The 11,577-nt window shown below is 41.8% G+C and overlaps 2 protein-coding genes and 1 pseudogene across 3 annotated transcripts; 2 read left to right on the top strand and 1 right to left on the bottom strand.

The window, feature by feature from the left end:
* The first annotated feature begins 132 nt into the window (after positions 1-132).
* LOC139565640 (electron transfer flavoprotein regulatory factor 1-like) lies at positions 133-2,141 on the top strand. Of its 2 annotated transcripts, none has more exons than XM_071386110.1 (3): positions 133-586; positions 1,046-1,103; positions 1,254-2,141. In XM_071386110.1, the coding sequence occupies exons 2-3, from the start codon at positions 1,059-1,061 to the stop codon at positions 1,497-1,499; spliced, it is 291 nt and encodes a 96-aa protein (XP_071242211.1). In that variant the 5' UTR covers positions 133-586; positions 1,046-1,058; the 3' UTR covers positions 1,500-2,141. The 2 variants fall into 2 exon arrangements, with proteins under 2 accessions (XP_071242211.1, XP_071242210.1); XM_071386109.1 differs by having other exon boundaries at positions 1,043-1,103.
* A 1,315-nt stretch (positions 2,142-3,456) lies between these two features.
* Positions 3,457-6,668, bottom strand: LOC139565700 (sodium-coupled monocarboxylate transporter 1-like). Its single transcript, XM_071386203.1, has 9 exons — positions 6,576-6,668; positions 6,024-6,136; positions 5,617-5,726; positions 4,776-4,843; positions 4,595-4,681; positions 4,256-4,470; positions 3,932-4,035; positions 3,810-3,838; positions 3,457-3,477 (listed from the first exon to the last, which is right to left on the bottom strand). Exons 1-9 carry the CDS (start codon positions 6,666-6,668, stop codon positions 3,457-3,459), a joined length of 840 nt encoding a protein of 279 aa, XP_071242304.1.
* The window catches only part of LOC139565699 (small subunit processome component 20 homolog), a 20,248-nt pseudogene continuing 15,242 nt past the window's right edge, over positions 6,572-11,577 (top strand).

The following is an 11,577-nucleotide window of genomic DNA, read 5'->3' as shown; positions in this document are numbered from 1 at the left end:
TTTCAAGCCTATCTATGGGTAACAGGGTTGACATGTTATGCTTGATGTGCTCTGATTGAATGAAATGAGAAGTCCTAGAGTACCCTCTTCCTTTTGTCTTCTCTCACCTATTTAGTATTTAGTTGTAGCAAGATAAGGCTGAAAGAAGCAAAGTAGAAACACAACACAGACGTGCAGCACGCTTGCAGTAAAAGGAAGCTGATTTGCAGTCACTTGCTCACCTTGAGTCCTATCTAGCTAACGTTAGCTAACTGGTAATCTAATTTACACTGGCTAGTAACAGCTGGCTACTTATGAAACTAGCTACTTGGCTTGTAAACATATCAACCTAACCACAATATTAATTGTATAACTCTCTGGTTAGCTTGCTATATAGGTAATGAAATAACAATTGTTGGAAAACTGGTTACTATCTTCTCTTTTTGGGACATCTGTCAACTATTTTCGCGTCCATGGTTTGCGACATCTAAAACGATTTACGGCTTTGTTTATTAACTCCTATTTGAACTCGTGTGGACGAAGGGCGAAGTAACCAGCTATCGACACTACTTAATTGCAAGGATTTATTGATACGGGACATTATAATGTAATGGAATCTTGATTATATCGTGTGAATGAATCACAATGGATGTTTTTATAACAGACGGTGTTTAGCTAACGTTCATTAGCTAAGATTCGAACAATAATTGTCTGTTGACGTTGTTGTGCTGGGAGACATAACGTTACTTGTATGTCTCCCAGCACAATGTCAAAAGGCTATTATTGGTTTAATTGCATATGCCAATTATTTAGCCAGCTAACTAATCATTCGCTTTGTGACCTAGTCGCAATGTGGCCCATTTGCACTGTTAACTAACCTACCTGCTAAGTGAACCAAGGTAAAGCTAAAATGTATGCATGACACAGCTAAGATTGTGAGGCTCACAGGATATGTGATGTGTGACAGCAATCAGACATATGCCCATTTCTGAGCTGTTGTTTTACATAATCAGCTGCTGTATGCTAAATCACCTGTTTGTTCTGTCCTTTTCTTCCATCTCAGTAGTGAAGGCTGCTACATGGCCAACCCTCTGAGGAGTGAGGTTAGACAGCTGTACAAGAACGTACGTTAAACGCTGACTGCTGTCAATGCACCCAACCGTTGTTACCCACACACCAAATTTGCTTCCACTCATGCAATATTTAGCTGTCTTTCCAAAACAATCCCCAAAGCCTGGAATTATTGTTGGTAACCTGTCTTCTTCCATTGACAGCTCCTGTTTTTGGGACGGGAATACCCCAAAGGCGCAGACTACTTCAGGGAACGTCTGAAGAGTGCCTTTATGAAGAACAAAGATGTCACAGACCCCAAGGAGATCAGAAAGCTAGTTGACCGTGGGGAATTTGTGATAAAGGAACTGGAGGCCCTGTACTATCTGAGGAAGTACAGAGCCATGAAGAAGCGTTACTACGAAGAAGAATTGTCTGCCGTGCTGAATATAGGCAGACCGGTAGACTGATAGCCTAGCTATTTGGTGGCTGAATCTTCAGTGTGCGAGTTTTAGTTTAGCCGTCCATGAACAAGACTGTTATTAGCAACACAAACGTCCTTAATTAAACACAAATGTTAGGTATATATTACAGACAAGTGTTATGATCCACTCTGACCCACCTCGAAGTGTGGAATGACATCAACCAAATGACTTCATACAGTTCAAATGACTACAGTTCTCTTGTGTACATAATTGTAAATAATACATGATAGAATGTATTGATAGCGTGTACAAAGTAATGCAATTTAATTATCTAAATAGGAGACACAGCTATTTCAAATGAATGTTTATTTTAAATGTACAACACTGATAGCCCTATTTTTGAAATAAATGAGAAACAAGTCAAGTCAAAGATATTTCATTTTTAACAATCCTAACTCTACTTGTCTTTTCCAAGTTGATGTGATGTAGGCTACATACAGTGTATTCAGAAAGTATTCACACCCCTTGACTTTTTCCACATTTTGTTGTGTTACAGCCTGAATTTAAAATGTATTACATTTAGATTTGTTTGTCAGTGTGCTACAGAAATTACCCTATAATGTCAAAATGGAATTATCTTTTTTGAAATTAACAAATTAATTAAAAACAAAGCTGTCATGTCTTGAATAAGAGTGTTTAAAAATATTTTTGGGGTCTACCTCCTTTCTGTACCCCACACATACAGATAATTGTAAGGTCCCTCAGTCCAGCAGTGAATTTCAAACACAGATTCAACCACAAAGACCAGAGAGGTTTACCAATGCCTCGCAAAGAAGGGGACCTATTGGTAAAATAATCTGACATTAAATATCCCTTTGAGCATATTAATTACACTTTGGATGGTGTATCAGTACACACAGTCAGTACACAGATACAGGTGTCCTTCCTAACTCAGTTGCCGGAGAGGAAGGAAACCGCTCAGGGATTTCACCATGAGGCCAGTGGTGAAATTTTAAAACGGTTTAAACCTGAGTTTAATAGCTATGATAAGAGAAAACTGAGGATGGATCAGCAACATTGTAGTTTACTCCACAATACTAACCTAATTGAAATAGTGAAAAGCAGGAAGCCTGTACAGAATAAAATGTTTTTACAAATGCATCCTGTTTGCAACAAGGCACTAAAGTAATACTGCAAAAAATGTGGCACAGCAATTAACTTTTTGTCCTGAATACAAAGAGTTATGTTTGGGGCAAATCCAATACAACACGTTACTGAGTACAACTCTCCATATTTTCAAGCATAATGGTGGCTGCATCATGTTATGAATATGCTTGTAATCGGAAAAGACTGGGGAGTTTTTCAGTATAACAAATAATGGCACAGGGAAAATCCTAGAGGAAAATCTGGTTCAGTCTGCTTTCCACCAGACACTGGGAGATTAATTCACCTTTCAGCAGGACAATAACCTAAAAACAAGGCCAAATCTACACTGGAGTTGCTTACCAAGAAGACAGTGAATGTTCCTAAGTGGCTGAATTACAGTTTGACTTAAATCTGCTTGAAAATCTATGGCAAGACTTGAAAATGGTTGTCTAGCAATGATCAACAACAAATTTGACAGAGCTTGAAGAACCGCAAAAAGAGTAATTGGCAAATATTGTACAATCCAGATGTGCAAAGCTCTTAGAGACTTACCCTGAAAGACACACAGCTGTAATCCCTACCAAAAGTGATTCTAAAATGTATTGACTCAAGGGTGTGACTACTTATGTAAATGAGATATTTCTGTATTTCATTTTCAAAGAATTTGCTAACTTTTCTAAAAACAAGTTTTTACTTTGTCATTATGGGGTATTGTGTGTAGATAGGTGAGGATTTGGGGGGGAATTCAGGCTGTAACACAACAAAGTGTGGAATAAAATACTTTCTGAAGGCACTGTATATAGAAATATGAGGATATAGATGAGATATTGATACAATCTGTCAGGACATTCATGAGTCACGTGAAAACACAGCGGCACTGTGGTTGGAGAAATATGAGAAGAAAGAGCAACTGTTAAGTCATGGTTTTATCAGTATGTTATGTAGGAAGACTGCTCTTTGTGAAATCCAACTCGTGGACATTGCAGAAGCCGGGGTTATTGTTTCCATTTGTTCTCTCTGTTTTTTTGTGAGGTCCAGCTTTCCTGCTCGTCTCATGGCCTAGGTATGGATGAGAGCTAAATACAGGAAAGTGGTTCAAAGAGAGAGAACGTCTTGGAGGTTATTTATTGAAACACTCATATCACTTACCCTTTCTTTAAAGAGCTTGTAAAAGCAAAATAACATTGTATCTTCTTTCATCAAAGTCACCCTTGGTTCCAACTTCAACTTCATACCCCCTGAAAAGAGACACATTTTAGTGTGAAAAATATGTTAATTAGACATAACATGTAATATGGTAAGAAGCAACACTACCATTTGGGGAAGAGTACCTGAAAGTAGACTGACCAACAGTCCAACAGCCAGTGTTGTAAGTGACCCAATAGGACTGAAGTAGAGATAGGACAGGAAGTACCAGTTATCAGCCAGGAAGGGTCTAAAGGGAGACAAACATAGTGGCATTCAACAGCTATAACGTCGCATATATTGTTTACAGCTGATGCAGTTCGCTATTCTAACATGACAAAATTATTCCTGTTCTACAGTACATTTCTAACTGAAATATTTGTTTTAACTGTGCCCATATCAATATACTTGTTCCCTACAGCAAAAGTCGGTCCTGTCCTTAACCAAAGATACTGAAGCCCACAACGTACCTCTCTGCTGTATTTTGCTGTAGTACTGTAGTGTATAGGCCTGGTTCTGTTGGGGATGCGGTCCAGTTGAACGCATCGGCTGCGGTTGTGAAGTTCCAGCCATGTGTGGTCAGACCCAGAGGCCTGCTCTGCTCTGGTAGAGGAGGGTAAAACTGGGCCCCTACCCCCACCCACAGAGACATAACCAGCCCAGAGAGCAGACCAGCCAAGCCCCCCTGCAGCACAGAACACACAGAAATAACACATCAGCACTTCAACATAAACATTCAGAGAGGTTAGCTAACAGTTAGATTGGTTGCATGCTTATAATCCTGCTTTTGTTAAAGAGACTGTACTGACTGTGGCATTGGCGTATGGACAGAGGATCCCCAGTGAGAAGAGACCCAGTAAAGGCCCTCCGATGATCCCAAAGATACTGATAGCTGCCTACATGGGGAGACAGAGACATATTTTAGAGTTGCATACATCAAGACAACATATTTTATGTAGAAGGACATACTCCTTTTGTTGTATCGCATACCTGCAGCAGACTTCCCATTAGTGAGGCTATGCCAGCCATTCCAATACAGAGAGCCCCATACAGAAAGCCTAGAATGGAGCATAGGGATAGCAGTTAAAATCATGATAAATCATGGTTTATTCATTTCTAATATCAGCAAGAATATATCAATAAGAAGACAAATATATCATCAAACATGAATATAGCTCTCTGAGTTCTGTGGTAAATGCAAATGTCACATCTGCTCCTGCTACGCTATCTGGTGTTCATCCGGTGTCTTCTTGACCTGCAGTTACTGCCCCTGTACACTCTCTCCCTCTCCCTGGTTGGAGACAGGTGTGCTGGAGTCAGAGCAGATCCCTACCAGCTGCAACTCGTTCCATAATCAAGACCTCTACAAATACTCAGTCCTGCCACTTCTGCTCTGTCAGATTGTAATCTCTGCTCAGTCAGTTCATGATTCTAGACATGTATGATTATGCAAGATCCTGTTACTCTGCTGTGCCTGTTTCCTTGCCTGACACCGTTTATCCTCTCATTGCAGTTTACCTCTCTGGCTCCTGTCTCCCGTTCCACATTTCACCACCCAACTACCTTGCTCTGGATTTTACTCACCACCACTACCTTGGATTCCCATCAGGACCTGTTTACCCTGTTCTACTCAGCTAACTCCAACCTCCGTCTCCACATCTTGTTTTTCTGCAACTCATCCGAGCTTCCCCGGATCTGCACTCCATTTCTCCCTGTGTAACAATAAATATTTTGGTTCATTCATCCCTGTTTCCTCATCCGAGTCTGCTCTTGGGTTCCCCTTTGTCGCTCTGCTTAACAGCAAAGACACGTATTGATATTATACACTCACTGAGGCCTTTAGAGGTCCAGGACAGGTGTTTCTCTGACGTGTGTATGTACGGCTTGATCAGGTCTTCAATAGTCACGGCAGCCAAAGCATTGACACTGGACGATACCGTACTGTGGACAAGAGAGAGCAAATATAGTGCCCTTATTTACCTAGAAATATAACAGTGTGTGTGAGTGCTATGGAAATAGACCTTTGTGCCCCACCATAGGCTGCGAGAGTAAATATTAAGTCATAGTCGTGATATTATGAACCTTGAGATATTGCAAACAATACAAATAGTAACAAAAGGGTACTTAATCTAGTAGACACATAACATAATGTTACATATTAACATTATAAACAGTAGCAATAATCAAATTTAAGATCACGTTTGACATACAGTATACGTGTTAGAAGGGAATAGTAACCTTAGTGTCCCACTGTAGGCTGCAGCCACAAACAATCCTGGCAGTCCAGCATCAGCTGTACAGAGAAAGAGGGCGTGGTCAGTGTCTATCTGAGTGGTACCACTGGGTTTGGGCTATTTGAGATATTTTCCTGGGAACAGTCTGGATGTGTGGCCGATGCGGGGGAAAAAAAGTTTTACCACAAAATAATGTTTAAGGTGGTTACACTTAGTGGCTGTGAATGTTATCAGTTGAAACTGATAACAAAATATATCCGTAAAGTGGCAGTCTGGCAGAATAGTAATATTGACAGTGCCTGGTATTTATGCGGTTTTTCGTCTTGAATCTTGTTCTGGAGGCAGCTCTGCAGAGGGGTCACTAGCTGGCACAACCACAAAATCTGTCATAAAATCTTAACCCTAACATTAACCACACTGCTAACCCTAATACCTAACCCTAACCTGGCCCATCTAGCAGTAATCGCTCAGTTCTGCCTCCAGGACAAGACTCATCCCAATAAACGTCAACCTGCGGTCCTTATTAAAGTGTTATTTCCTGGTTTGTGTCCTCAACCTGATCTGGAGCAGACACCATGCCTGTTGTCCAGGGGTCACAGTGCTTGTAGACGGAGTACAGACACAGCCCCGCAAACACAGAACACAACATGATGACCCACAGTCCTAATAGGTTTATGTAGAGAGACCTGGGAAGAGAATACAGAGAGAGAGAGAGAGAGAGAGAGGAGTGACAGAAAGAGGGGATAGAGAGAGAAAGGAGAGAGAGAAAGAGGGAGAGAATGGGGAGAGAGAGTTTGTTATCAGAAAGACGAATAGGCTACTTTTTTTTTTACATATATCAGAAAAATAGACACGTCAAAAATGAAGATCAAATCCAAGTCGTATCATAAATCTGAGAACACATTCAGGGTGAGTGTTGTTGGGAAACTGCAGCACAGTTGTTAGCATAGCTAGCGACGACTGCTTAGCTATTGCATTTAACAAATATTTGTTACTATTGTTGATAAAACATGTTTACTGGAGAACTGAGACGAAGTAGAGACTCTGGACAGGGTGGATGAGGTTTAATTAAATGCAATTTATTCAGAGGTAAAGATATCTGAAATAGCGTGCACGGACCCTTTTCATCAAGCTCAAATGGAACTATCCGAAAGAAGCCCAGATAACAGAGTGCATATACATTTTATACAGTACAGAAAGTAGGTTGAGTCTGGAAGTTCTGGTCCTCTGGTTGGTTCTGATGAGTTGGGCGAGGTCTCCTTCAGGCCAGTATCACTGTCCCATTGGCTCTGAGTAGAGTTCTTTGTCTTCAGAAATGTTCAGCTAAAACAGGAGATTAGGTGTGTGCGTAGATGTTCCTATTTTGACATTTCTGTGTGTCTCTGTAAAATGTTCAGACTGAAGAGGAGTTTTTGTGTGTGCGTAGATGTTCCTGTCTTATCTGTGTTTATGAAAGGTTTACGTCAGCCCTCTGTCCTTGGGTATGTGTGTGTCTCAGTTTCTCGTGATATGCAGTACCCGGCACCACTTTTCTTATCAGTCTTTATGAAAAAGGCCTGTGTCAGCCATCTGTCTCTGGGTGTGTGTGGGTTTCCGTATCTGCTATGAGTTTGTGAGTAACCCTGTTTGGAAAGAGTTTAGTTATAACAATGTATTAGCAAATATGCTTGTGTTATAATAAATGATATTTATTACACTATGCATAGCTATCTCGTATGCCTTGTTTTCGTAATGTCTGAACAGTTTCAAATTAAACACGTTTTCCTGTTGCTACGTTGAATGAACCAACAAGCGTAGCTGCTTGGATATGTTGAATATTATATGTAGCCTAGCTGAGTCATTTCATACTGTATCGCTCACTAACGTTAGTAGACCACAGAAAGTAGCTAACTCTCGATCGTTTGTTTTACAGTTTCTCACGTTTGCTGAACGGCTTGCCAATGTCAATATCGATGTCATCCATCGCATTGACAGAACTGAGAGTTATAATGAGGTATGTATTCTCTGTGAGACTGCAGATCCCCTATTAAACATGTTAAAAAATACGTTTTTGTCGTTAACATCATTCCATGGCATGTAACAGTGTTTTCCGTTGTAGGAGGTAGACACTTACTTTTCAGAAGGACTGACAAAATGGAGGGACCTGAATTTGACAGAGCATTTCAGTGAGTACATAACACAACTCATCACACCAAGGAGCTTCACTACTACTATCACGTCTGGCCCAATACATTGCCTTGTCAAGCTTACAAACATGTTCCCATGAGCAGAACCCAGTGACCAATCTGAAACCCATTCACCTGTTCCTCAGCCACCTTCCCGAGGGAGGTGTCCAACAAGAGCCAGTCCTTCAACCTTCTAGTGTTCCATCAGAGGTCTATAGTGGACAGCCTGAAGACTCACCTTAGTACCAAGAACAGCCTTGCCTGCCAGTCTCTACTGGAGTATGTACCTGAGATTACTGTGTGTGTGTGTGTACCTGAGATTACAGTGCGAGGCTGAGGAGGATGGTACAAACTATGAATAGGAATATGTTCTTTAGAATATGTTCCTAAATTTGCCAATAAATAAGGCACACAAGCTTCATGTCACGTGGAAACAAATGTCATGTTTGTTCATCATTGGCAACCTTGTTGCTTGCAGTGTGTGTGTGTGTGTTGCAAATCACAACTTGTTTCTCCCTTATCCATCAGCCTGGTGGTCCAGCTGGCTAGAGACCTTTTTATTTGTTAAAAATAACTCTGCCTAGAAGGCCAGCATCCCGGAGTCGCCTTTTCACTGTTGACGTTGAGACTGGTGTTTTGCGGGTACTGTTTAATGAAGCTGCCAGTTGAGGACTTGTGAGGCTTCTATTTCTCAAACTAGACACTCTAATGTACTTGTCCTCTTGCTCAGGTGTGGACCGGGGCCTCCCACTCCTCTTTCTATTCTGGTTGGAGCCAGTTTGCGATGTTCTGTGAAGGGAGTAGTACACATCGTTGTATGAGATCTTCAGTTTCTTGGCTATTTCTCGCATGGAATAGCCTTCATTTCTCAGAACAAGAATAGACTGACGAGTTTCAGAAGAAAGTACTTTGTTTCTGGCCATTTTGAGCCTGTAATCGAACCCACAAATGCTGCTGCAGATACTCAACTAGTCTAAAGAAGGCCAGTTTTATTGCTTCTTTAATCAGAACAACAGTTTTCAGCTGTGCTAACATAATTGTAAAAGGGTTTTCTAATGATCAATTTGCCTTTTTAAAATGATAAACTTGGATTAGCTAACACAACGTGCTATTGGAACACAGGAGTGATGGTTGCTGGTAATGGGCCTCTGTACGCCTATGTAGATATTCCATAAAAAATCAGCCGTTTCCAGCAGTTTTTTTGAATATATATATATATATATATATTTTTCACCTTTATTTAACCAGGTAAGCTAGTTGAGAACAAGTTCTCATTTACAACTGCGACCTGGCCAAGATAAAGCAAAGCAGTGCGACACAAACAACAACACAGAGTTACACATGGAATAAACAAGCGGGACAGTCAATAGAAAAAAAAGGTCTATATACAGTGTGTGCAAATGGCTTGAGGAGGTATGGCAATAAATAGGCCATAGTAGCGAAGTAATTACAATTTAGCAAATTAACACTGGAGTGATAGATGAGCAGATGGTGATGTGCAGGTAGAAATACTGGTGTGCAAAAGAGCAGAGATGTAAATAAAAACAATATGGAGATGAGGTAGGTAGATTGGGTGGGCTATTTACAGATGGGCTACAATAGTCATTTACAACATTAACAATGTCTACACTGTATTTCTGGTCAGTTTGATGTTATTTTAATGGACAACATTTTTTGCTTTTCTTTCAAAAGCAACGCCATTTCTAAGTGACCCCAAACGTTTGAACGGCTGTATTTGACAGTCCCCATTTATACTGTATATATTTAAAAAGGAAAAGGGGGAAAAAAGAAAAATCAAATCAAAAAAGATTTTCAGATCACATAAATGTGTATTTTGCCTGAACCCAGTTTATTTTCAAATCTGACTGTTGGTATCATATTAGATTCCTCTGATGTTTTTGTCCTTCTCTGTGACTCTGTAGACAGTTCATGAGTTGCTCCAGACCCCAGCCCTCCCAGGACCCTGCTGTAGACTCGCGCTCCAGATCATCTCCCCTCTACTGCTGGGGGAGAATGTCTCACACAGGACACGGTCAAAAAGGTGTTCAGCAGTGGGATAGACCAGGACCTGAATACTGGAGTTCACTAAGGAGATGTTCACCATGAAACGGTTTGAACAGGTACATCGACTAATCTCATCAATACACCAGGCAATTTCATCCTAGCTGACTCCGGCAGAGTAAGCTTCCTTCTCAGGACATAGTTTAACATAATCTCTCTCCTTTCTGGCATTCCCTTCATCTCTCTCTCCCTCCCTCTCTCCATCTCTCCTTACCCCTCCCTCTTCTCTCTCTCCAGGTCTTCCTGCCCAGCCTGCTACAGTACTTAGAGGGGTTGTTCTCCAGTCTAGACTCTGTGTCTCGTCACTCTGCCCTGGAGGTGCTGGTCAGTCTCTTCCTGGCTAGAGCCCCACCCCCTACAGATGGCTCCATGGCCTTCGAGACCTACCCCTGGGACTTCACCGGAAATACCCCCAATAAGGAGCCAGGTGATGGGACAGAGAAGGTGTCAGTACCAGAGTTGATCCTCTCTCTGATCAGCCTACCGCAGGACCCGAACCAGACCGTTACTGACCTGTCCCTGCCCTCGGCAGCCCTGGTCCTCCTGCCCCACCTCGGACCGCTGGCAGCAGGGTGTGTCGTTCCCAGTCTGACAGCCCTCCTCAATTGCCTGCTATTGAATGTGGAGAGTGAAGCTCTGGGGAAAGGTATGGGATGCCCTCGTTTGCTCTTATCTGATGTACAGATGAATGTTGTGTTCCATTCCAATGCACAGGTTCTAGCTCCTAACCACCCCTCCAGTAGTAACCCAGCAGCTGGGACAATAAAGATATTTTTCTGTCCGCTCTCCATCCAGGCGGTCTGTTTGTGGCCAGACAGGCCCTCAGCTCTCTGCTCAGTCTGAATGGATCTGCTGAGGTTCTCTCCCTGGTGCCAGTGGAGCGGGTCAAGCCCATCATCCAGTAAGTACTAAAAGTAGAGAAATATCACCAGCTCTTGGAGACTAGTTCCATTTAGTGGGAATAACTGCTGTGACCAGAGATAAAGCTCTGGATTGGTACACTAAATCTGAGTGTGTTCTTTGGTGCCATTAATGTTTGGCTATATAATTTGGTAACTGGTTTTGTTCTAGTAATTAGTGCACTTTGACCCTGATCAACTTCCTGTGTTTGTGTGTGTCACAGGAAGTTCCCTACAGACATGTCGCCTCTGTTACTAGGAGACCTCTACTACACCCGGCTGGCAGTCAACGGCTGCTCCGAGCACCTATCCCACGGTGCACTGCTCGACCTGCACCAGATGCTGCACGTCAACCTCCAACAGCTCCAAAGTATGGAAGTAGGTTTTATTATTGTTTAGGTTTATTTATGTTGGGTACTTTATTAGTTGTGAT

Source organism: Salvelinus alpinus, chromosome 37 (genome assembly GCF_045679555.1).
Source record: "Salvelinus alpinus chromosome 37, SLU_Salpinus.1, whole genome shotgun sequence".
NCBI classification, from domain to species: domain Eukaryota; kingdom Metazoa; phylum Chordata; class Actinopteri; order Salmoniformes; family Salmonidae; genus Salvelinus; species Salvelinus alpinus.
The sequence above is the reverse complement of the archived record's forward strand: the minus strand, read 5'-3'. Positions and strand labels throughout refer to the sequence as shown.

Bases quoted from the DNA above. Each gene is read 5' to 3' on its own strand.
- LOC139565640 (XM_071386110.1), top strand. From the start codon at position 1,059: ATGGCCAACCCTCTGAGGAGTGAGGTTAGACAGCTGTACAAGAAC. The intron at 1,104-1,253 runs GTACGTTAAACG...TTCCATTGACAG, and splicing joins TTAGACAGCTGTACAAGAAC to CTCCTGTTTTTGGGACGGGA.
- LOC139565700 (XM_071386203.1), bottom strand. From the start codon at position 6,668: ATGTTGTGTTCTGTGTTTGCGGGGCTGTGTCTGTACTCCGTCTACAAG. The intron at 5,727-6,023 runs GTTACTATTCCC...TCTTGTCCACAG, and splicing joins GCCTACAGTGGGACACTAAG to TACGGTATCGTCCAGTGTCA. The intron at 4,682-4,775 runs GTATGCGATACA...CTCCCCATGTAG, and splicing joins TAATGGGAAGTCTGCTGCAG to GCAGCTATCAGTATCTTTGG.